Here is a 26,451-nt window from a genome sequence, read left to right on the forward strand (position 1 = left end):
TGTTGGTATGTGTGTATCAAACTGGCCAGTGACACCTCATGACACACTTGTTTCCCCATGATCCCACTACATTAGCCCACTGTCCTGAGTTCTAGACCAGTAGACTTTGAGCAATGTGTGCTAGCTCTTCTCAGCTTGCCCTTCAAAATGTGTTCTGCAAATCCACTGTTCACCCCCAGGCCCTGTTAATCTTCACTTACTGTGTTCTGGCAAGTGACTTGACACAAAATGGGTAATCAGAAAAGATACGTGAGTGATAGTGCTGAAAGACACAAAGAAAATATGTTGTGAGACACTAATGCATGTTCACAGGAGATCCAGATTCCTTCAGGGCAGTGATACAGAACATAGAGGGTAAACATCAAGACCGGATTAGGATGCATTGGAAGCCCATCAAAATAATTAAAGATATCATATGTGCCACTGTTCCCTGAGAGTACTAACCTTTGGTTATGTGGTGAAAGAATTGTTTGTGGAAGCACAGCATGATTTCAGTTGATTTGGAATGAATGCAAGGCCCTTGGTTCCATTGCTCATCCCTTAGAGCATAAGAACTCTGCTGCAGGGATAGAATGTGGTGCAGTACAGGTAGTGCGTCCCTGTTAAAAAATATGAGGAGTATTTCACATGGTATTTCATAATGTGCTGTCAGACTAACAATATAAAATACTTCAGATATGTCATGTCAGAAACAGAATGCTGTGACCAACGAGTGAAGCACGTGGAGTAAAGAAGAGCAAAATTTTAACTTTCTTTTTCTTTCAGATGATAAACAAAAGACATGTGTAATTATAATGTGTGGGGCTTGTGTGAGGCTTTGTTTCACAAACTTTTTTTCCTCAGTACCAGTAAGGCTTGACTTACTATATTTCCTCAGGAAGAGGAGAACTAATAAGGAGAGTCAGCCCAGGGGGATAAAAGTGTTTAGAAATGGGAAAATGAATGCCTAGTACAGCAAAATTTAAGCTTCAGATACGCAGACTTAGTTGCTATGTCTAGGCTACCAGAGACCAAGGGGACTTAGTCTCCTGAATTTAGGACTGAGGAAAGGGGTTTGAAAAAGGCCTGACACAAGGTTTTCTGCCCCTCAACCTTCCCTTGAATTGGAGACTTCATAGAGAGCTTTGGTTTGTAGGAGTAAACATAGAGTTACACTTCTCTTCTACCAAATCATCTCATGGATACTTTGTCGTAAGTTTCTCTCACCGAGTTAAAGGTTCCTGCCTGAGTGACTTGGGTATACATTCATAGCTCTCTTCCTGAAAAGACACCATTTTCTCTTTGCGTGGAAGGCCCCCCCAGTTTCTTCTCTGTTAGGATATAACAAACCCTTTAGTGTCTTTAACTTTTTGGTGTGAATTACATCAATAAATGGTCTTGACTTAGGAAGCTAGGAACAAGGGATGGAAGGTTCATCCATCCATCCATTCATTAAGGTTCATGAATTTTACACAAATGCTTTAGAGTTATGGGGATGCCCAAGAACTAAATGTTCACGTGGGGGTGTGTAGATTTTGTTTTGTGGATGGGAAATGGAGAAGGTAGGGCAGGAGTCAAGATTTAAATGTGGAATATCCAAAATAGGCTAGGAGAAGGGGAACACAGAAGAAAAACTAGTGTGAGATCCTCACTTCAAGAAGAGCTCCCCTTCCCTGCAAATCCATATCTGAGTTCTTTTTGTTTGCTGCAAAACTTCAGTCGAAGGCACTTCAGCCTTCAAACTCATCCTTACCAGCTCACTTTTTTTTTTTACCCACATGTGCAGGCGCACACACACACACACACACACACACACACACACACGCACGCACGCACGCTGTTGAGTGTAGTGGGCCTGGTTTAATCTGGTGCTGGATCAGTCCGTTGTTTAAAGCAAAAGACCTGTGTCCTCTCGATCAGGCAATCCTAACTGGCTTCCTCTCTGAGCCTTACACTTAGTTCAGCTGTTAACTTGCCTGTACCACTTTTCCATGTTTAGTGTTCAGTTTTCCAGGACAAGGAGCAGGTCAAGTCATGGGGCAGCCCAATTAACACCTCATCTCCCATGAAATATTCTCAAGGAGGGGCACGGTTTTAAGAGAGAACACCGTCACAAAATAAAACAGTTTTAATTGGCCAGCTGAGGTGTTTAAACAGGCTGTGCATGCCAAATAGTTGTTCTTCATGGTAATTGAAACATAAAATATTCCTGCTGTGCAGACCTGGACCTGCTGCTGACTAATCCTAGAGATTGCTCCTGTACTTCAGAATGCAGTGTTGCAATGAAGGCCTTAGATTAAAATAGAAAAACTGGGATATTTATGATAAAACAAAAAGTTAAAATGCACGCAGTAGGTTGTTCCCACACAGTGCAGTTCACATCTTAGATAAAGTGGGGCTCAAGGTGAGCTTATCCAGGGAAGCAAATAAATAAAAGCACATTGGCCCAGAAGGGGGTAGGAAGGAGCTCAGGAGCAGTGAGCCTGCAACCCTTCCCATTAACAGCTCTATTGGTCATCACAACCCATTGCTTCGGATATTTCCCAGCACTGTCCAAGGGCTAGGTTGTGAGGAAACAGGATATGTGAAACCCAGCTGTATTCCTGCCGATCCTCTCCCAAACAATATAGGGGCCTATGGGTTGGGTCCAGTAATTTGGTTCTAGAACCAATCTTGGCACCAGGGTGAGGAAAGTGTTACTCTATATCCTCCCTTGAAAAGAAAACTTCTTCATCCAGGCAACTTTGTTTAGAAAGTTGGAGATTCTGAATGGGACCTCAGAGAAAGCATGTAGGCCCTCACTTGCATTTAAATACAATGTGCTTGGAATTCTTTGCCTTGCTCCTTCCTATGAACCTGCCTGAAATACCTTGCAGTGCCAGCTACCCCCAGCCCACCCTCTCCCTGCTTTATCTACTCTGCAGATAAAGCCTGTTCCTTGAAACTTCCTGGTAGCAAAGAATACCCCCCCACCCCACCCCGCCGCCAGTGTAGCCAAATTCTGGGCCTCAGGGAGCAAAACAGGTCTGTGGACCTCCTCTTCATCCTCCCAGAAGTGAGCTGACTTTGGGAGCCAGGGCCTGCTGAGTCTTCAGGGACACAAGGCCACCATAGGATGATGTTCTTGCAGAAGTGGTACTTCTTGGGCTGGGTGGCAGCATGCGTTCCAGTGCAAGGTGGTTTAGACCTCAACGGCTGTAGCAGTTTTCTGCTTTATATCTTTGCTTCTTCATGTTCTTCGCTATTGGCTGTCTCTCCTAGTACACAACACCAGGTCCATGAAGTGGATGGATTTCAGGTCCTTGACAAACTTTGAAAGGTGAACTCCACTGTTTGACTCCCCTTCAGACTCTGGAACCCCTCCATGTACAGTTTGCTCTGGTGCACAAACACATCCACTCAGCAGAGGAGGTCAGGCACTACCCTTATCCAGGTTATCGAGGACAGGAAGCCCAACCAGCGCACAGACTTTGAGCCACTTGCAGGGGCCTGCCTTGTGCAAAGCTTAGGCTTGTCCTCTATCCCACTGCATCCTTAAGTATCTTCACCACTGTGTTGGTTCAGACATCTGCAGATAGCTGTTTGGACACCTGTGGTCATCAGCTGAGTCCTAGTCGGGTAACTGCTGACCCCAAAGATGTCCCAACATAGAGGGATTGGGACTAGAGGCAGCCATATCTTTCTGTGCACTCTGTGGCTTTTTGCCCCAACGCCCCCTGCCTCAAATATCCCCCAAGTGTGTTTTGTTAGCTTCATAAACACTGAGCATTATTTTGTATGGATCTGTGTGTGGATGGCAGTGTGTGTGCATGCATGATGTGTGTGTGTGTACGTACACGCAGCGTGGGTGAAGTTGTTATCTTGCACAAGTGCATGCATTTAAAGGAGCTCTACAGGGGCACGTGTTTTGGTATAGCTGTTAAGGTGCTGCTTGAGACACTCACAGCCCCTGTGGATTTGAGTCCCACATTCGGGGAGACAACAACTCAGGTGCTTGGATCCCTCCAGCCCATGTGGAGGAACTGGACTGAGTTTCAGGGTCCTGGAGCTTGGAGAGTAAATCAGTGGATGGATGATATTCTCTCTCTCATAAACAAAAAATACATTTTTTAGAAGAGTTCAGCTAACATTGGAAGCGTGTTAAGCTTGACTCTACAATTGGACAAGGAACATGCAAATGGTGAAGAATAATTTCTCTGGTCACATTTCATTATAGCAAGTTTTGGGGAACTGTAGTTTCAGTGTTTTCAATTTCGCATTTTAGGGAAATTCATTTCTATGGAAATATGCCTTCGTTTTCATGATGGAAGTCAGTGGGTAGATCAGAATCTTGATGAGTGAATGTTCCTACTTCTCTATTTATAGTTTGAGAAAATCACCTGTTTATTATTTGAATGAGATTTTGTTTGGCTAAAATAATGTTTTTCTCTAACAAAACCTCTCTGAATTTCAGACTCCACTGAGATATACAAAGACGTTGTTGCTTCCCGTTGTTCTTGTAGTGTTTATTGCAATTGTTAGAAAGGTATGTCTATCATTTTATCATTTAAGAGCTGTCTTTTTATAAAAATAGCATTTCTTTGTTTTGGCATCATATTACGTATAGTTGACCTCATGTTCATGTGATGTAGTATTCTGTTTGGATTTACTGAAACATGAATTCTCTTACTGGTAGCTCCTCATGGACATTTATAAGCTTTCAAGGTATTCTGGTACCTTCTGAGATAATATACACACAGAACAGGGGTGATTCACATATTGATAGTCATATAATTTGGAAGACAAAGAGGTAGCAAATCATGCCCATTATAAAGCAACGGCCGAGTCAGACACTATACAGAACCCCTCCGAGGGCCACTGTGTGGTGTTCTGCTTGGCATTCTCACAGCACAGCGCCATTCTAGTCTGTTCCTGCCATGTATCAGCGTCTGTGTTACCGTTTTTATACTTTGGTTCTGCACCTGTTACGAACTCACAAGATTTGTACTATATATTGGCATTCAGAAGACAATGGCCTGGACATTAAGAGATGTTGAAAATGAAATCAGGCTAAAGAAGCTGAGTGGTTTGGTTTAAAAGAGAAGAAGTGTCAAATATTTTAAAACATACTATTTGAAAATAGGATTACATTCATTTTGGTCCTTTAGGGTGGTGACCAGTTCCAAAAGAGTGGACTTTCAGCCAGAAATGATCCGGGTTGTTTCAGAAAGGGTTACAGATTGAAACAGTAGCAGGGTGGTTCTTCCAAGGACTGGATTAAAACTTTGCATTGTTTTCATCAAAAGCATCCATACTGGGGATTGGATTTCAGAATCTGAATCGGTGGTAAATGTAAAGGCGCAGTGAGCATGTTTTGGATATGTGTACTTGTGGCGATCAGTTTCTGAGCCAGTTCTCCAGGTTTGTGTGTATATAAATAAGCAGAGGTGTTGTCAGTAATTTAGGCAGAGTGGAAGCAGCACAGAGTGTGAACTTGAAACCTGAAGAGCAGATTTCAGGCCCTAGGAGTGTTTCTGAATAGTTGACTGCCTTCAGGGAAATCATTTAATCCACCTGAGTGGTTGTTCTTTTGTAAAATGAGTATACTTTAATCTGTTTTTCAGGGTTATTGATATAGTCAAATATACAAATATAGGGCCATGTTGTTGTAGTTATTCTCAATTTTTCTTAAATTTTTAATAAAAATTTTAAACCTTAGAAGATAAAGTGTTTTCCTCTAACAACTTTTCTAAAATGTTTAAAAATTTATTTACAGATTATTAGTGACATGTGGTATGTCTTAACTAAACAGCAGACACATATAAGGTAAATATACTATTAAGCTTATTTTTTCTTCTGTTCATGTATTAAGTCTGTGCTGCATACCAATTTTATACTTGAAGTTTGATGCTTTCTGTTGTTGCCTTTCCTCTTGTCTTTTCGCTTTATTCTCTTCCTGTGCAGGCCACATCTAGCCTAATCTGACAGTAGCCCTGCATATAATTTATACTCTAAGGACACAGCTTTACATTGCTATTCAGCAAAGAAAGTAAATTTTTCTGTTGAGTGGTTTTAGATCTCATGGACTGCCTTTTGAGAAACGAGTAGGAGAATATAAAACTGGATTCAAACATAACTTTTTATACAAATAGATTCCAGAAAAAGATTTAAATATAGTCCAAAAGCCCCCTCCCCAAATGTTGAAATTAGCCAGATATGAAACTTTTGTACTAGTAGTACAGGTTGACAAAGTTGAATGAAGGAACTCATTGATATGGTAAAAAGTACAATAAGCATTGTTCAAAGATAAAGAACAAATCAGGGGAAATGTTTATGATCCATGACACAGGACTAATGACTGTAAGTTATAACAGACTTTTAATATGAAAAGATGATAAAAGCCATGAGGAAGATGAGTGAAAAACACAAATTGAAAAAAAATCTCCATCACGTCTTCTGTTTCCTACTATGCTCATGCCCCATGGACGCCCTTCTGTCTTCTTTAACCGCAGCAAGTTGTTTCCTGTCTGTGCAGCTTTGTGGGAGTTGCACCTGTCCCTGTCACCACCGTGCCCTCTCCAGCCTGACAGCATGACTCTTTTTGGCCTCCCTTAAGTATCTCCTTCAAGAAGCCTTTCCAGATCATCATTTCTGATTAAATTAGTTTTCTCTCTGCTTGCTGCTTACCATCACACTCTCTGTCTTTCTCTGTTGTTATCATCATTTGTTCTTAAATATTGATATTTTACCTGTATTTCCTGAAGGGATGGCCGATTTCTGTTCAGTTCCATTGTTGATATATGGTGGGTGGCACATGAGAATAATACTAGTTGAACAATGAATTATTTACATACAACCTGTGGAACATGAAAAGGTAGCCAGTCATATGGGAAAGAGATTAAAGTACAAAACAGTTACTAATTAGATCTGTGAAAATTAATGATATCCATGTATGCAGGGGTTAGAGGAAATACAAAATTATATAGCATGATTGCTTCTTTGTTTAAAATGTGGAGATTTTCTATGTTTATTTGTCCATCTATGTTTATCTGTAAGGATAAAACTTTCAGCTTGTAAGAGTGTAAGATTGGGAAACAGGTTGAAAGAAAGTTTGATTCTATTTTTATTTGAGGGGAAGGGATTACCAAATACACATGTCCATGTTTTCTTTTACGTATTAAATACTTACAGCCTTAATATTTTTCACTTCCTAGTCTCTACCAACACAATGATAAACTATTACTCATACTCCTGAGAAAATCTTTCTCATTTAGAAATAGTTCTCAATGGCTTTACCCTTGGTTATTATACTGAAGCGTTTGAGTTGAGAGCTGGGAGGAAAGGAAAGGGGCTCTGGTATACGCTACTGTAATTTCTTTGTTGGATGTGGAATTGTTTCTGAAGAACTTCAGAAAGAGCAGCAAGGTTATAGCTATAGTCCACATTTTTGGAAGAAGAGTAGATCTTCTGTCAGAAACAGAACTCTCCTTTCAAGAATAACAGAACTGTAGAAATAATTTTAGGAAGCCATTGAGTTTCAAGAATTCTTTTCTGGAAGTGTAACAGCATGCTGACTTTCTTTTTGTGTAAGAAGCAAAGTCATGTCATGTATACGAAGAAGAGAGGCAGAGGATTGATCTTTCATTATTAAAAAGTGACCACCAAATACTCTGTGTTCTGGAACCTACCAGATAAAACAGAACAGAAGAAACAAGACATAGCAGGAAAGATGTTAGTGATTGGTATCAGTCCAAATACAGTTCTGCTACCATTTAGTAGCTCTAGAATTCACATTTCTTTTCAGTAAATTGGGTTAAGAGATGATTGTACGGTCTGAGTTAATAGACTCTCTACGTACATACATTGTAGTTACACAATGAATGGTAGCTAATCATTTTTACTTGACGTGAAAGGATAAGAAACAAACATTTTACCAACTTCACTTACCTTCATATATTGTGACTGTGTTTTCTGATATATCACTGATTTTGAGGTCAGACTCTCAGATCATGTTGATGTGCTGCCTGGGTTTGGAGTTGTTAGTAACATTTATCCATCCATTAGAAAAACTGTTGTGTTGTGTTCTGTGGGCCAGTCATTGCTTCGGATCAGTGCTTAAACAGAAAAGTATGTTGTCAGCTTATACAATTCTGCTTCTCGCTCAGACTCCAGATTTAGATGTGTTAGTACTATTTTTTCAGCCTTCTTGGTTGAGAATTTCTCAGTTTTTGTGAAGGTAGCACTGAGCCTGGAACTGTCAAGAAATGCTAAAGGTGGAGGTCTGTGGGTATTTGTGTAGTCCGTGGTTGCTTTCTTAGGGAACTGGAACTGTCAAGAAATGCTAAAGGTGGAGGTCTGTGGGTAATTGTGTAGTCCATGGTTGCTACGGAGAAAAGTTCACATGGTGTCCCCAAGTCTCAGTTGTCTCAGCTGCATGACACTAAAGGCACCAGTGCTCTGTGGTGCTTCCTGCCTCTCTGGACTGTCAGCTGGGAGGGATTTGCTCACGTATGGTATGTCTGTCGAACTGAGACATACCCATGTAGTCAGGTGTTGAGAATACAAGGCAGCACTGTCAGGTTTAGAATAAACTTCTTAAAGGGTTATAGCACCCATTTTGGGATATAACTTCTAGATATTTTGATTTACATATTAGATCCTGAGGGAATGTTATAGAAGCTGTGAATCTCATTTATAAGCTAAAATGGAAAGTAATGAAGTGATTCGGTAACATAGAATACTTTTTTTCCCATTTCAGAAAACACCACTTTGATCATGGAGAGGTAAGGATATATGTTACCAACATTCTGCTTAGGTTTCTAGGTATTATTTGTACTGTCCTTTCTAGTTCCAATTTCTAAGTTTATTGACAGTTGTTGTGACTCATCTTCAAGTTATCCCAATGTGTGCTTTTATTAGAAGGCTGCATTTACATCCACAGACTGTTCATTTGTTGAAACAATTAAGCAGAAAATGTGTTAGGACTTCTCTGATAAGCTCTGCCGTAATAGCAGTTGATTAGTGGAGCCCATTTAGATGCACATGTGAGCTGTGTTTGCTTGGCAGAAAGCCACTTTGCTTGCTGCTCACTGACCGACCCTGAGGCCTTACCTTTGGTTCTGTGTGCTGCTGTCTGTGCTTTAGCTTGGCTTACCTAGCAGTTCCCAAGTGGAGTCTGGCATCTTGAAGCCACATCACTTCTCTCATCTTGCTGCTGCCTTGTTCTGCTGGTAGCACCAAAAGGAATTCAGAAATGTGGGCTGAATTAACTTGCATGCTTGTCTGAGTGAAATTACAGAAACACTTGCCTTCATGACTTGGTAATTTTAGCCTTTTACTTAAATAGAGCAGTGGGTTTTAACAGTTGTTTTAGAAATTTCAGGAATCAATGTAGTAAGTATTCATTTTTGTTACTAAGAAAAAATTTCCCTTTACTGTATATTCACCTGCTAAACTGTATTCTTCACAAATAAATAATGAAAAAAGCTTTCTTCTTTCTTTCAGCTGGTTTATCATGCACTGCAACTGTTGGCATATACAGCCCTCGGCATTTTAATTATGAGACTAAAGCTCTTCTTGACCCCACACATGTGTGTCATGGCTTCCTTGCTCTGCTCAAGACAGGTAACACAGTGGTGATGTTGGAATTTTGGCTGCCAGGATAACTTGCCCCAGCCTTGGTTGTTGAGAAACCCTCAAATTCTTGAGGTCATTGTAGTTAAAGTTTTTCCTGTTTCTGTGTTCATCCTTACTGCAGGGTGAGGGCCCAAGCGAATCAGTTTTCTATCCTAATTCCTAGAATAGTGTTTAGCATAAAACAAACACTGTCAGTGCAGGCTAAGTTTATGAGTGATAACTATAGATGCTGATAGCAAATGGACCTTAACAGTATAAAAAATTTTTTGTTATTTTGACATATAAATCACAAAGAATTCTAAGAATTGATTTCAAGACATAAATACTTTTAAATTACATATTCTTTTTTAGTATCAAGCTTTAACATTTTAAAAATTTATTTGCATATACAATTTATGTACATAACCCTGATATTCAAATTTAGTTAAAGCTGTGCTGGATTTGCTCCTTGTCTTTCCTGGTGACTGGCTCCCTGCTCTGCATTTGCAGGTTCACCTTGTCCAAAACATCACTTCCCACTCCAGTTAGGGGTTGGAGGCCAGCAGCTCCTCTTAGAAATGCAACCTGTACTTACCAAGCACCTTCTCAACACTCTAGGGGTGAGGATGGAGTAGATCAAGACGGGAGTTTCTTAGCCTCAAGAAACCCGAGATCCAAACTGTAGATAAATGCTATCAGGTAGACAGCAGGGACAAAGTGTTGTTACAGAGAGAGTAGACTATTTGAATATGAGGACAGCAGTCTATCCTAGGATGAGGGCTTTCTGTTACACCCAGCTTTCCCCAGCTCCTGAATGCAGCTGTAAAGGGGGTTGGCTATAAAGGGAGTTCATGGAGAGCCTTTCCATCTCCCTTCAGACATAGAGTGTCCCACCTCACTGAGGGCAGGACTTCTGCTGTACCTTCTGCCCAGAATTACAAAGTCAGAAGGACTCTATAGTGAATTTAATGTTTGCTCTTGTTTCAAACTTCTTAATGATTTTGAACAGTGAGCCTCCCATTTTCACTTTTCACTGAGTCTCATAAATTGTGTGGTTGGTTCTGGCTTTATGTGGATTTGATAGTAGAGGGAGCAGGTTGAAAGAACTTCTTAAATCATGTACTACCTGTGTAAGGCTGATGGTAGTGGAATTCCTTTGATCCCAAGAATCACTGTGTCTGCATTTTTCATAGGGTAATTCTTTATCTGAGACCCTAGAGGGCCCATATTCTTTTCTGGGAAGAACTTCTGATTATTGGATACATGATGCTTTATACTAGCAGTTACCAATGGCTTCTTAATTTGGTTTCAGCTGTTCGGTTGGCTGTTTTGCAAAATACATCCTGGTGCTGTTGTTTTTGCTGTATTAGCAGCAATGTCCATACAAGGTTCTGCAAATCTACAGACCCAGTGGAACATTGTAGGGGAATTCAGCAATTTACCTCAAGAAGAACTTATAGAATGGATCAAATATAGTACTAAACCAGGTAAAAAAAAATAGTCATTATTTAGTAAGTGTTTTTCTGAAAATAGTTTACAAGCCACTAGAAAGTCTTCTTTCTGGTACTTTTTTCCTAAGCAGTACTGTTCCTGTATTCAGAAAAGGTGAGAACTCAGTGCTGTTTAATGGTTTGGAGGAGAAATGTTAAAATATTCTCTTAATAGTCTGTCATTTTGTATAGATCCTCCTGTTTTTCAAAAGTTATCCAGAGTTTAGATGCTGCATTTTAAAAGTTTTATCATGCTTATTTTCTTGATGAATTTTTGGTGTTGGTCCTCATATTCTTTCTTGAAATGAACTCTTGGGATGTGGTGTTTTATTCATGTATAGGAAAAGAGACAGTAATCCACTAAATATCAAATGATTGAATATTAAATCATCTTCTAGAATATTCTAGGTGCTATAAAGCTTAGCTAGTGAATTTGCTGTTTCTTAGAGGTAAAAAAGATTTCTAGGATACTTTGAAGTTAAAAAAGGAAAGAAAAGAAATCCTCAGTGGTGAGGTGAACCTCTGTTTTCCAAGAAAAATAGTTGCTCTGCGTTCTCAGTAATCCAGTACATTCTGGTCCTGCCACTGAGTCGTTGAGCCATCAGCCTCACTGTGCCTCCACTCTGTCATCTGTGAGATCATTGAGTTGAACTATGAGGAGACACCTGCTGTTACTCACCATGTATCTTACTAAGATCCTCTGGCTTTGCAGATGCAGTGTTTGCGGGTGCCATGCCCACCATGGCCAGCGTTAAACTCTCTGCACTTCGGCCAGTCGTGAACCACCCACACTATGAAGATGCAGGTTTGAGGTCAGTATATGACCTCTCCTTATTAAATAGACAGCCCATGAAGAAACCAGCCTACCAGTGAGGGGTGTTTCCAGACGATGTGGTGAGCTGAGAATTAGCAGGGAAGGGAGAGAAGTGGTGAAATAAGACTGCTGCTCTGGAAACAAAACTGTTGAGCTTTGTTACTGCCCCAGGACAGTGGGACAACAGACAGACAAAGACACCGTGCTGTTTGAATTTCTGTAGGCTCACAGCACACCAGAATACCTAGGTCCTTTGGTATTCATCATTAGCCTCAAGTTCTCCTGAACCAGCTTGTTGTTTTTTTAATAATATTTCTTAGGGGCTTTTTTTCTTGCATTCTGAGTATCTCATTGAAATAGAACCATATTAAAAGGATTTTGTTCAGATTTTCATCAGTATAACCTCCTAGAATGACCTTGGGACTTTTCAGGATTTTTTTATACCGTTTGTTCATAATTTATAGCTTTGTATTCTCTTCATAGAGGTGCTTTATGTTTTGTTCAATTTCTAGGGTATGTGGAGCTATCATTTCCTAGGTGGATCCTGTTGATGTGTATGTTTTTTATAGAAACATGAGATGTATAGTTAATAAAAGCGTTTTCACTAAAAATTTTCAGCAGGTAGTTTCCAGTGCCATTTCAATAAGGTGGTTTTCTTATTTGCTTGTTTGTGAATCTATAATTTAGGTGGATAGCCATGTAATACTAATTGGTATTGAAGGGGGGGGGAGTTGACCTTCAGTGTAGTCCTGTGGTTGTGTTGGTTGTGGCTCATCCCTGTCCACATTCAGAGTGTCTTACGTTTATGTGTGGTACAGTGATGAAAGTGCTACAAACAAAAACTAGCAAACAAGTAGAAAGCAGACTAACTTTGGAAACACAGGGGTGTGCTAAAGTCCGACTTCCTCTCCTGGGCATGTGCTGCTGGCTGCTTCCATCAGTGAGAAGTTTCTGTGACCTGATTTCTGAATATGCTGATTCCATCCTTTGAATTTTGAAAAAAGTTCTGTTTCCTCCCCCCCTTATTTTTCTTTGAAGAGCTAGAACAAAAATAGTATATTCAATGTATAGTCGAAAAGCAGCTGAAGAGGTGAAGCGAGAGTTGATAAAGCTGAAAGTGAATTATTACATCCTAGAAGAGTCATGGTGTGTAAGAAGATCCAAGTGAGTACTAACTACGGTGAATGTGGTCTTGGGGAGTTCACTCAGCCTCATGGCAAGTGCTGTGTTGTTTGTGTTAGACACAGATAACACTTTGCGTACTGAATGTGAAAAATAAGATTTTAGATCATTTGACTTGGAGTGGTATTTTCTCTACTCATTATGAATATTTATAACTATCAGAGCATACTACCTTAAAGCAGTTATATTGGAACTGATTGGTATATTCTAAATTGCTCATATTTGCCAGTGGTATTTTAAAAGCTTTTATTTTAAAAAAATTGGATTTGTTTTTCTTTCATAAGATGTCCAGAGTCTGAAATTCAGCACTAATGAAGTGAGGCCAGTCTCTGAATGTTGTCTCCCACATCGGCTTAGGATGAAACTGTCCATTCTTGCTGTTTCACTTCTTCTTTGGGTACAAAAATAGTGAACTTTACAGACACCCATGCTGTCTTGAGTTTATAGTTTTAGAAATTTCTGTTCCCATGGAGAAGTTCGGTAAGCGCAGTGTAACTGCCAGGTTACGGGAAGTCAGCAGTGTAGAAGGGCTGCCCGTGGCCGGCTGCGCAGCCGGTGACCGTTCCTGCTCTTGAAGTGTACAGCACATGCGCAGTTGCATCAGAAATGGAGAGTATTTTGTAGAATTTTTGTTATGGAAAATTTTCTTACTGATCTATAAACGAAAACCGCCAGGAGATTGCTACATCTGTGACTTGTCCAACATACATCTCAGTAAAACACTTGGGTATTAAGATAAAAGGTAAAATATTGACTCACAAATGAAGATAGTTTTGTGGCATAGCAGCTATTCCGCTTTGCTCACAAGGGAAATGAAGTAATTGGCAATTGCGGGATGAGTGTGTTATAAGTATATGCCAGCTGACTTGAATATAATCACAAGCTTTATAGAAACATTATTCTTGTAGTTTAGAAAATGCTTTTGGTATGTGAATATATGCAGAATTCGCATACATTGAATGAACTTTCTGATGTGAATTTGGAACCATAAGTTATATACTCCTCTTCTGTGAGTGCATGGTGGTAAATGATAGCTGACACTTTCAGTAGGGAGACGCCTGCTCAACAGCTTCCCATCAGAATTGGTACCGGTTTTATTTCCTTGGATTTCACTTTCCTGAGAGTTACAGGTTACTAGAAGATTTAAAAAAAAAGGTTCATGCTCCCCCCCCCCCCCCCCCGCCTCAGAACTGACACAGTGGACCCTGAATCAAGATTCTTCATTCTTTTTTCCTGGACCCTTGCATGTTTTGAAAATGTCAGCATTATAAAGGCTTGTTTTCTAAGGGTTTGGCAGAGCTCCTTGGTTTGTATAGCTGTGGTAGCCTCATGTTCGGGTAGCCAGAGCCCTGTTTCATGTCCACAAGAAGGTGGATAGAAGCAATTGCAGGAAATGTGGCAATAACCATGCACACTAAACAAAGCCAGCAGCCACTGAACTGACTTGGGGTCCCAGTGGGCACGCCCTGACAGAATACGAGGAGGGGCAAGTGTGTGGCTTCCCTTTTGAGGACTTGGCTTGCCATTGCTGAGCCTGTTCCAGCAGCAGCTATGAGGGTGGAAGCTGAGAGGGTAACATTGTCTGTTTTCCCAACTCATTACCTGTTTTCCTAACTCATTTCCATCCAGCATAAGATCGGAGTCAGATTAAGTGCTTACTCCCAGGAAACCTAGGACAGATCTGAGCTTCAACCTCGGAGCAAAATAAAAGCTGTGTTTTCTGTTGCTGCAGTAAGGCAGATGGGCAACTGAGAAGGGAGAGGAAAAGAAGAGAGACTAATATTTATCCAATATCTAACTGTGCCTGCACTTTGCTGAGCATTGATAGACTCTCATTTACAAGTGGCTTAAGCATTTCTTAAATACTCAACACTCACTGCTCAAATGCAAGCTGTAGATGAGTTTTTGCTTAACTACACTTTTATTTTCAATTGTCTGCCTTCTTTCATTATTTCAATAATAGGGTTGACATAAAAGTAAAATACATGTAACCAGGGGAAAAATAATTCAAATTTTCACTAATGCTGTTTAACAATGTGGCTGGCTAGCCTGGGAAAAGCTTAAGAAACAAAGACTGTTGGTGCTACATAGTGGAGAATGGGGCAGGACTGTCACAGGGCTGAAAGGAACTTTTAGGAACTATTTCCTTACATTAAAATAGAGTAAAGCAACTAGGACCGAACGTAAGCAGTTGTCAGCTTCCTGCTGCTTACAGTTTATCCAGAAGCAAATAAGAAAAATGAATTATATCAAGTTCCAACAGTTACACTTATAAAACAGTTCTTGATTTAAAATACTACAGTTACTTTGAAGGACTTACTTAGGCAAACAAGGTATCACATGATCTCTTTCATTTTGTTCCTTATGAAACAATGCATCACTTTTAGACTTAATTATGCATTAATCTAATATGTAAACTTAATGCCAACAAATTTTCTTTAAATTTACTCTAAAATATAGTTGATGAAATTTCCCTGTGAATTGAGAATATTTTCTAATTAAGATTTCAGAAATCAACAGTAGGCCGATTACTCTTTACCAGACGTGGTGCCAGGTACCCGATCTCCTTTGTCATGGCTATTTCTCTGTTTCACAGATGAGGAAACTGAGGCCAAAAGAAGTCGCCTGTGCACTTTGGCCTTGGTAGATAGCTGAGGCTGACTTGAACCATGATCTCCCAACTCCAGCACCTGCATGAGAGTGTTCTATAGATGTGTTTCTTTGTAGTCATCTTGGGTCGATCTGACTTGCCCTAATAAAGGGCTTGTGGTCATTAAACAAAATACAAAGAACTGTGGTAGGAGTTCTTGGAAACTAAAGTTTAAAAAAAAAAGTTGAAATGAAGAATATAGGAAGTACAGAACCTGTTGCTTTTTGTCTGCATTTTTATGTGATGTGCACTGATCCTTTTCTAATGTGTATCTTCATTTCCTAGGCCTGGTTGTAGCATGCCTGAAATTTGGGATGTGGAAGATCCTGCTAATGCGGGGAAAACACCCTTGTGCCACCTCTTGGTGAAGGAGTCCAAGCCGCACTTCACCACCGTGTTCCAGAACAGTGTTTACAAAGTACTCGAAGTGATCAAACAGTGACTGCTAGAGGAGCTGCTGCCTGCAGACAGCCACATCAGTAACAGTTTTCATGTTTTGCTAATAAGTCATGTGTTGTTTTTAATTCAGATCCTAAACTTTTATAAGTAACTGTTTTCAAATAGAAAACGTTTTATTTGGTTAATTTGAATTATACTGTGACTGTAAAGCAACTTATACCTTTATCAGTTGGTTACTATTTCAATGCATCCCTTGAAATTTGCTATGCAAATGAGTAACTGCTTGTATTTAATATTTGTGCTGAAGTGAGCAAAGCTACCTGTATAAAACATTTGGATGGATCATGAGAAGGAGGATGCAAACAGTCAATTCTGGTAGGGACTCTCTAAGGGACGATGAATGTCCTAACTTTTTTTTCCTTTTGCCTCATTCTCTTGTCTTTAGGGAATTTTGTTGATTCTCCTAAGCTCCTGAGACCCCACCAGCCCCTGCTGCCAGCCCAGTGTTGATCGGTGGGGCAGGCGTGGGGCTTGGCAGGGTGCAGTTGAGTGTTTCGTCTGCTTCCTCCCGTCGTCTGCTGCACTGGTGACGGAAGCCTCTCCAACCCGTCACTTAACTCCGGTTTTTGTTCTTAGTGCTTAGGACCAAATGTCCTTCAGTTCCTCTGACTTCTAACCCTGCTGCATAATTTGTGAAACTCCTGCCTCTCCAACCTTCCCTGCCATTTTTGTCAAATAAGTGCTATTTACTTCTTGAGTTGCTTATCTAGTACTTACTCTTGGCTAAAAAAAAGAAAAAAAGAAAAAACCAATAATGGTAGCTGTATTTTCTCATTTTTAATATTATTCAAATGTTTATATTTTAATACCTTTAAACCACTTTCAAATTTTTTTATGTTTAATTGTAGTTTTAAGAAAAACTATTTTGAACAACCCCAAATATAATGTATGTAGAAACTAATGTATATTTGACTAGGCATAATTTACAGTGGAGTATTAGCTTGCAGTATATGGCAATTTTTCTTTTACTATTCAGATATAATTAAAATGTGACTAATTTTTGAGTCAAAAAGTAAATAAATATGATAAATGAGTTTTTATATTTTACTTTTAAGATTACCTGTCTTAAATAAGACAAAGCCTTAAGCCTTATGTTATAATTTTGGTTCTAAAAACCATTATCTTAGTATGAGGAATGTGTATATTGAGTCTTCCTCTTCTTTTTCTTCCTATTTATTTTCAAAATATTCCAAACTTTGAATTCTTGTATGAATTTTTGTCTCTTAGGAGTTAATTTGTGTGAAATGAGATTCTTCCGAAACAGTACAACATTACAGTTCTTAGAAATGGTTTTAAACTCTAAGCAAACTCTGACTATGGCCGAGTACACCTTTAATTATATAGTGTTCTCTTTACTAACCACAGGCAGATTACCTCATTGTGGATTGTCCTTGAGAACTGAGTCCTCAGGGATGGCTTTCCAGGACTCACTCCTGGGAGCCCCTGAAGAGCTATTTGCCTTCTCACCAGCGCCAAAGGACAAGGCTGGTGCTTGCTGAGTCAACAGGTGCGAAGCCAGCACAGCACACCAAGGAGTATGCCCTCGCCATCCCTGCCCTAGTGTCCGGAGCCAATTCTTCCTTCCCTGGAGTCAGCCTGGGACACTGGTTCTGTCATAGTACTCCGCACAGTGCTGGCTGGTTGGCTGGCTGTTTTATTTCTGAGACTTTTACCAGTGTCAGGAAGTAGGGGAGCCCCCAGAGTTTTATGGAGTAGAAGAAACATTTGAGCAGTGATGCAGCGACAGAGAAATGGGAAGAGGGCGCTGGTGGCTGAGAAGGGACAGGATGGAGGCTGTGCTCTGCTTCGTCTGCGGTTGTTTCTCACCCAAGATTGGCTGGTTTTGGGTTTTTTTTTCAGTCATACTTTTAAAATTATTATCTCCTCACCTTCCCCAAATTCCTTTGCCAATAAATTCTCATGTGATGTTTGAAAATTCTGTACAGGAGAACATGGAAATGTTGTTAAAACAGTGTCATATGCCGGGAAACAGTAAAAGTCAGCTAGACAAATGTTTCTCCGGATGAGTCCTTTCATAGCAGCACTTGGTGATGCATCCCCACCAGCAAGCCCTGGTTCTGTTCCAGCCGGTCAGTGCAGAAGCGGGCACTGCACACTTGGCCTTCATCGCGTTTCGCAGCAGCCTGCGCTGTGGAATACAAGTGTCTGTCAGGACAGTGTAGAGTAGCAGTACGTTCCCTATGAAAAGCAAAGCAGTATTAAGGCTCAGTATTTTACATATTTTTAACATTTCAAAAATATTTTTGTTTTAGTATGGAGAAAGCTGAATTGGGCGGAAGAAGATAGAAATAGTTATTGTTACAACATTTAAACAAACCAAGTTGAGGCAATATTTCTATTAAAAAAAAGCCTCTAACAGTGCTGGCAGCAAAGCATAATGTTACAATAGGTCAGTGACTGTAAGAAGATGAAATGATGTATCAGGAATAAAACAATATTGCATAGAAGTATTTTTATGAATTTTATGCCACTTGTTTACACATACTATATATGTTAAATAAAAAAGATCATGAAAAATGTACAAGGTGTTTTCTTCTTGATTGTTATTTTCATTTCTACCTCAACTGAGGATATATTTGGTTTCATTTTGTAGCCAGGAAGCCATGGATTGGTCTGAGACATGTGTTAAAATGAGGGAAAGAGTTTCTAATTGGGTCCATGAGCCTCCTTGATCTCATCATTGATCATTGGACAAGCTGGAATTTTCCAAACTTTTTTTCCTATTTAGAGCAGAGTCACATTACTTCTTGATCCTTTCCATCAAGGGGCACAGTAGTTCATTAAAATTATATGTTTGGGATAATTACAGAGTATGTGAAAGCATTTTCTCACACGTTAAACCACAGGCAATTTGGTGCCATAACATTTCCTAAATTGTAGCTCCGTGTTTTAGCTTAATAGAAACAGCAGTTCTGTTGTGTTGTCCACTTGGAGTAAAGGCATTGTAGCTTTGTTCATCCATATATAATTAATTTCTCAGCAGAGAGCCACCTGGATGCTGACATCTTTGGGGAGTGCAAAATTCTAACGCAGTAGTTCTCAGAATTCCTAGGCATCTGAATCAGCTGGAGGGAACGTAGAGTGCTGTGGCAATACAAGGGTGAGATCCAAGAAGGTATGTTTCTGACCATGTCTCAGGCAGTGCTGGTGCCGTTCGTCTTAGGAGCATAGTTGAGAACAGCTGCCCTGATGCCTGGGGTGCCGGTGAGGTTGGAAGACTGGCAATCAGGGGGGTGCTACATCCCCGAAGCACACCCCATCATGTGGAGTTGAATTTTATGAAGTCCCTTCTTTGTTACGGGTCATTTAAATATTTAGATGCCACAAACTGGACCTTGTTTTTAGAATGGGGAAGGAGAAAAAGACATCAATTCACTGCTGTGTGGGTGTTTGCAAGCTTTTGCACTGTATTTTGTTTTCACCCCAGAAATCCTTCATCTCCTTCCTCTGCTGGAGAGCAGCCAAGAATCAGCCTGAGGTCACAGGCTGCTGGCCCTCTTCCTCCTCCTCCTCCTCCTCCTCCTCCTGTCCCAACTAGAGGCCCCCTTTCTCCTTCTCCTCCTCCCCCCCTACCCCCAACTAGTGGCCCTCCTCCTCCTCCTCCTGCCCCAACTAGAGGCTCATCATTTAAATCAGAAAAAAAAAAAACCAGGAGCAGCTTCTCAATTGCTTGACACTTCTGAATTGGTCTTTATTTCACAGCACTATATGGGGGCAAATGTGTTTTTGTATTAGGATATAGAAGGATATCAAGGATAGTACAGAGAGGCCTTAGAAACCCTCTTTTTTTACATTTGCTTGTGTGAGTGGGTTTTAAAATTCTGAAGAAATTTAAGATTTTGAGTGATTATAGTGAAATTGAGTGGTAAGATTTTTGTTTTTCCCAAAGAGATTAGGATTGCAGTGATACCGGCTCCACTGTCAAAAGCAGTTCTTTCTACCCAATTATCTCTAACCCCAAACTCTTATTTCTTTGTGTACAGTGTTGTCTAGAGGACTAAAAAATAAACAGCAGTGCTGTCCAGTATTCAGTTTATGTAGGCATGCTCTTTTTAATGTTGCATAATTAGCATTTCATTAGTTTTTAAGCACCTGGTATACTTAAAAATTAAGCTCATCCAGTTGTTTTGTTGATTGCTTTTGACATCTTTAGTTCTTACCAATTTATAAATAATAGAAATGAATGTAAGGAACGAAAGTTTCTAAATAGATTTGCATCTTACCATATAAACTGCTTTTATTTGTGTTTTTTTCAAGGTGCTGGCAGACTGCCTCTTGAGCTCAGCATTACTGGTACAGCTCAGGCCCCAGGCCGCATCCCTGGTGATGCTCTGCTTTGTGGTCATGGTATCTGTATTGGTCAGACTTCAGACTCAGGTTCCCTCAGGCCTTGGGAATCCTCTTACTAGGAAGTTCAAGTCAGTAATCCCTCTAGATCTTAGTGGTGAGTGTGGCTCGCTCGCTTGCTTGCTTGCTTTTTTTCTTTCTTTCTCTCTTTTTCTGTCTCTTTCTTTCTCTCTTTCTTTCTTAAGATATTGTTTGTTTGAAAGAACAAGGGATGGAGAGACATAGAGAGTGCACTTCCATCCACTGGTTTACTCCCCAAGTAATGTGAAATCAGTTTTGTTTTTCTTTGTAGATGCTTTTCTTGATCAGTGTCTACTTCAACATGCAACTCTTTCATCCCTTTCCTAACTTCCTACCAGTTAGGACTGAGTGAACTATTCCACATAGTCAGTGCTCCTATAACTTTTGTATGGCAGGACTACTACTGTGGCTTTCTGCTGTACTTTGTCCTGCTAGAAGTGGGACGTATATTTTATTCCAACATGAATTCACTGTACTTCCAACACAGTTCCTGACAGGTAATACTGGCCTAATGATTTTTCAAAGAAGCCCTTTTTTATTCAACAATGTGATACATCCCAGATTTTTTTTTTTAGAGTGGAAGTTTATGTTTCTAATCTTTGAAGAATAACCAAATGCAAGGCACCTTCAGATGAGATTAATGTCACACACACAGGAGAATAATAACCTCTTGGCATATGCTGTCTAGCTGCATACCTCTGGGGAGAGCTGGCAGCTTTGCCTTCAAAGGGAAGCTGTGTGAACTAGTAACGACAGTTTCTCTATCTGCTGGACAGGGACCCTTCAGGAACCTGTTCTCAGTTGTGTGGTCCAGGATACTGTGATGGCTAGGCCTGGTCTGACAGCGGATCAGGAAGCTCTTAAAATGTGGTTAAAGACTAGGCAGCAGGAATTTTCCAGAGTGAGAACAGATTGGTGTTATGTTTAGAGGCAGATGTTGGCAGCAATCATGTAACATTGTGAGAGCAAATAAAGTGGAGTTCTATGTCCATCCTTTACAAACCTTGTGGAATAAGGCGTGTTGCTTCATAAGGCTGTCCATCAGGGGTGCTAATTATAAACAGGTGCAGACAAATCTATGGTCACCACAGGAGATTGGAGCCTCTTGCTCACTGATGGGAACCAAGTGCCTGACTGGTACCTCACACAGATAAGTAATCAATATCTGTTGAATCAATAGAAATTCTCAAAAAAAATTTAAAGCCCTTAAGTTACAAATCAATACAGAATTTAAAAATGAAGCTATGAATAATACATGAGTCAGAGAGTTTATGGTGAAAACTTGGGTGGGGGCAGAACAATGATATATTCCAAATAGCTTGTGAGGTATACATAAGGCACATATTCATAAAGTACATACATTAAGCTAAAAATTAAATACAACATGCACCTCTGGCCACTCCCATGTTTAAATAAATAATGGGGAGAAGTTGAAAGTACAAAATAAATATTAGCAAATTTAGTGTTATTTGAAAGTATTATCGGAAGAAAGATACCATAAAAACTAGGAATGGTCAACTACAAAACTGCAGCGAGTCAGCCTGTAAAGTAAGATATTATAAGCACTTTCCTTAATAAGTAGGTTGTTAGATAAAATAGTTTAATTCATTTAAAATACACTTTGACAGAACTGATCCAAGAAGCAGCAGAAATTAGAAATAATGATCATGTCTACCAAACAAATCAGTAATTAAAAAGATCCTCCCTCAAAGAAAACAACAAAACCAGGACAGTTCAACATAGTGATTATTCCAGTCTCACACAGACATTTGATGAGTAGAAAGTGGAAGAACTCGGTTTTTTAGGTGACTGCAACATTAATACCAAGATCAGAATAAGGTCAGTGCAGTAAAGGAGAGCTGCAGGATTGTTACATTCATGAATACCAATGCAGACAAAAGCCTAGGAATAAGTTTAACATTAAGAGTCAAAACAGCAGTACAAAGATTTGTTCCTGATTTTAATCAAAATCCCAATGAGACTTTTTATGAAGCTTGACAAACAATGTAAAAAGTCTGGATATTAAGAATAAACAAGTTGGGCCCAGCACAATAGCGTAATAGTTAAGGTCTTCACCTTGAACACGCCAGGATCCCATCTGGGTGCTGGTTCTAATCCCGGCAGCTTCACTTCCCACCCAGCTCCCTTCTTGTTGCTTGGGAAAGTAGTTGAGGGCGACCCAAAGCCTTGGGACCCTCCACCAGCGTGGGAGACCTGGAAGAGCTCCTGGCTTTGGATTGGCTTCAGATCAGCACTGACCATGCAGCCACTTGGGGAGTGAACCATCGGATGGAAGATCTTCCTCTCTCTCCTCCTCTCTGTATATCTGCCTTTCCAATAAAGTAAATAAATCTTAAAAAAAAATAAACAAGTTTGAAGAATATGAGATAAGGACATTTTTCCTGCCAGATTTATTGTAACAGTTATTATAGAGGTATTGGGTGTGTGCATACATATATCCTCTGTATCCTATGCATATAGCCTATATATGTGAGATATATATCTCTTATGTATATACCCCCAACATACATATATATATATATATATACATGTGTGTGTATATATATGTTTGTGTTTCAGCCTGGCACATTCCTGGCTTTTGTAGGCACTTGGGATGTGAACATCATATGGAAAAATCCATCTCTCCCTCTTCCTCTCTCTCTCATTGTAACTCTGCCTTTCAAGTAAATATTTTTTAAAAATTGAGAAGTGGAATAACTAGTGAGGAAAAATAAATGCAAATAACTTGTACAATTTTAAAAATTGCTTTGAAATCAGATAAATGCAAAATAAATCCATGATATCACCATTTATAATTCATAACGTTAATAAGAAATTTTAATGACAGAAGAAGGTAGAGCAGTATGAACACTCCCTTATTCCCTGTGGAAAGTTACCTCTTTGGACATAAATGACCTTGGTGATCAGTTGGAGAAAGCACACACCATAAACCATCATCTCTGCCCCTTAGGCACCTGCCCCAGGAAGTTGCTACACGCCTGCACTTGATGAGTATGAAAGTCCGTAACAGCAGAGAGCTGGGACTTAGCCATGTATCCGGAGCAGATAATAAAGTGACAGCACTGAGCTGTGCTCATCCAGTGGGCTTCTGCTGTCCACATCAAGGTGTGAAACGACTGTCAGCAGCAACTTGGGGTAATCACAGGGAAATACTGCTGAGACAAAGACCAAACACCCACTGTGGAGGAATACACGTGAGTTCATTTATAAAAAGCTCAGTAACACAAAGCTAAATGAAATGCTTTTGGTGGATTAAAACATAAAATATGAAGAGAACTAAGTTAGTGGTCAGCACTACCTTGTGTAAGGGGTGCAATGGAGTAAGAGTGTCTGGGGGTCTTCAAAGCTATGTTCTTTGGTGTAAGATAACTGGGGACTATGTCATGATGTGCACATTAGGTCAATTCAGAGCACTTCCAACGTAGGATAACTTAGCAACACAGCATGCCGTGCTATGTGGGATGCGTCCCCCAGAACTGCCTCCAGCTGGGAGCACCTGACAACACAAAGAAAGACTGTCCCTCCCACATATTGCTAGCAGGAGCAAAGGTCCAAATCCAAAACTCCAAGTACACTCTACTAAATACCATCACTTTGGGTTCATCGTAAAGTTTAAAAATTGTGAAGTGATCTGCCATAATTCAGGAACAGTCTATTTTTACCTTACTCCTATTTTATAACTTTCCTTCAGCATCTATTCAACTTTGAGGAAAAATGTTAGACATTCTCAGACATTAATGTATGTAAAAAGGATCATCTACAACAGCAAATCCCAATGGCAAGATTCCATTTCTCCAACAATCACAATTTGTAAAAGGAGTTTCCTTAGGTGCCTTGGTAGGTCCTCAGTTGAGTGTGAAGGGAGAAACCAGTTGTAGGAGATGAAGGTAACACTGAACATTTTAGGATAATAAAACCACAGAGTTGGTTGGAACAGTGCTGAAGCCAACACCTTTTTGCAAACAAAGACATTGTTCTGGAAGGAATAGTACACTGGCACTTGGTAGTGAACCTGACTTTACCAGACTGGTTCCTATGTCCTATCCCAAGACCTTGGGTAGTATGGAAAGAACATGAACTTGAGAATATACCGACTGTGGACTGGAGTGCATGCTCTGCCACAACTATGGGTTATTGAAAGCCCATTTTCTCCTAGGTCAAATGTGGATAAGAAATGGTGTCAGATTCCATATAGCAATGAGGAAGATTGCATGAAGCATTATACTTTGCAGAATGAACGTGATAAATGAGGGCTTCTTTGTGTATGTTCCACTCATTATGGCAGCAGTGTAGAGGCTTACATGGTAGTGTATCAAACCAATACACATTGATGCCAGGCAGTACCAGGCTCACCCAAGTAGTTAAGGACTTGGTGCCTCTGCTTGCTATTTCCCACTCACTCTGAACTCATTTCTTGTTGTACATGAGTGAGCATTCACTTTGCATTGTGCAAACAATTGTAGTTTTCTGTTTAGTCCAGACACTAAGAACTTCCATTATTACCAAGAGATCCCTGTGGGAACCTAAAGAGTTGCATTCAGCAGAGATTTCTGCCCAGAATCAGTTTCCTGAGATTGAGAGAGCCTTAGAGAGCCACTTCTGGTCAAATCCTAAATCCCCACTCATTACAAAGTCATTCCTTTGTCTGTAGTCTCATCAGAATTCTGCATAGGGTGCTTCATGTTCTTCATCAGATGCATCCATTAAGTGGCCTTTACCATCCAGAGGATCAGGACTTTTTAAAATATATGTTTGACCATCAAGCATAAATGGCAGAATAGGTTCCCACCATCTTCCCTCTGCTTAACCACAATGCCTGGCTCAGTGGAGCCAATCAGACCGGATGCTGCATCTGATTCTATGCCATTTTTAACTTTGAAAACCTCAGAGGTTTTCTTTTGGTTCCTTTCCTTGCAGGTGTCTCCCCAGTCCATCAGGGGGAAGTGAATCATTCCTTTCTGCTTTCACTGAGAATAAAAACAATTCATCTAAATGTATGGAGAGAAAAACAAGGGGATACAAGGTGAAAATGAATCTTCTGTCCAACCAGTCTGGGCCCCACAGCCACCCCTTTCACTCTGCCTTTCAGTAAAGGGGCTTGCTTGGATCTGGTGGGCTGGAAGCTCTGTTCTGCTCTGCTGTGGCTCCCACTCCTGGCAGTGTCAGGCCTATCTCCTGCACTGAATCAGGAATGACTGAGTGATGATGGGGAAATGGTTGCCAATCCCAAGTTGAACCGCCACCTCAGAGAAGCTTGGCGTTGTCTTTTCAGATGCATTTTTCACAATGGCCATTCTGCTCCCACAGCAGCATTATGATCTCCAGATCTGATTTGCTTCCAACGGCCTTGGCATCCACTGATTCAGAGAGTTGTTGAGTTTTGTAGTGGAAAGACAAACCAAAACACCCACCAACACACTTGAAAAGAAGGGCAAGGTTGTAGGCTGTGAAATTGATTGGAAAAGATAAAAAAATTCCTAAAGAGAATTCCAAGAATTGCAAGGGTTCTGTGTAGATGATGGGGACAAACAGTGAACTTGTTCCAAAAGACTTGGTAAGTCTCCACTGATGTCTTGTGTGATCTTGGGCAATTTGCTTTAGTTCCCTGTAGTTTAGCTTTCTCTCTAATTGTGTAAGGCTATAAAATGGAATCAATCATTTTCACATTGTGTTTCAAGAATCCTGGAGTCCATAATTTGGAGGACTTCGGAGACCAGTAACTTAAAATGTAATATGACCTTCTCAGAAACTTTAACATCCTAATATATACACCGAGGCTTCCAGGATAAGTTCTATACCTTTGCCTAAATAGCCAAAGGTCCTTTTAAACATGTTTTGATGCTTTTAAAATTTGCACTTTAGCCAACATTGCA

The 26,451-nt window shown here is 40.1% G+C and overlaps 1 protein-coding gene across 1 annotated transcript in view; it reads left to right on the plus strand.

Moving 5' to 3' along the window:
• Positions 1–18,710, plus strand: part of DPY19L1 (dpy-19 like C-mannosyltransferase 1) — an 83,663-nt gene extending 64,953 nt beyond the window's left edge. Inside the window, exons 15-22 of the mRNA XM_040964979.1 lie at positions 4,433–4,504; positions 5,735–5,784; positions 8,717–8,741; positions 9,463–9,582; positions 10,886–11,060; positions 11,776–11,875; positions 12,916–13,041; positions 15,995–18,710. Coding sequence (XP_040820913.1) covers positions 4,433–4,504; positions 5,735–5,784; positions 8,717–8,741; positions 9,463–9,582; positions 10,886–11,060; positions 11,776–11,875; positions 12,916–13,041; positions 15,995–16,151 — 825 coding nt within the window. The 3' untranslated portion in view covers positions 16,152–18,710. The remainder of the gene's footprint in view (positions 1–4,432; positions 4,505–5,734; positions 5,785–8,716; positions 8,742–9,462; positions 9,583–10,885; positions 11,061–11,775; positions 11,876–12,915; positions 13,042–15,994) is intronic.
• Positions 18,711–26,451: the final 7,741 nt, after the last annotated feature.

This window comes from Ochotona curzoniae, unplaced genomic scaffold (genome assembly GCF_017591425.1).
Source record: "Ochotona curzoniae isolate NIBS_2020 unplaced genomic scaffold, NIBS_Ocur_1.0 scaffold_3835, whole genome shotgun sequence".
NCBI lineage: Eukaryota > Metazoa > Chordata > Mammalia > Lagomorpha > Ochotonidae > Ochotona > Ochotona curzoniae.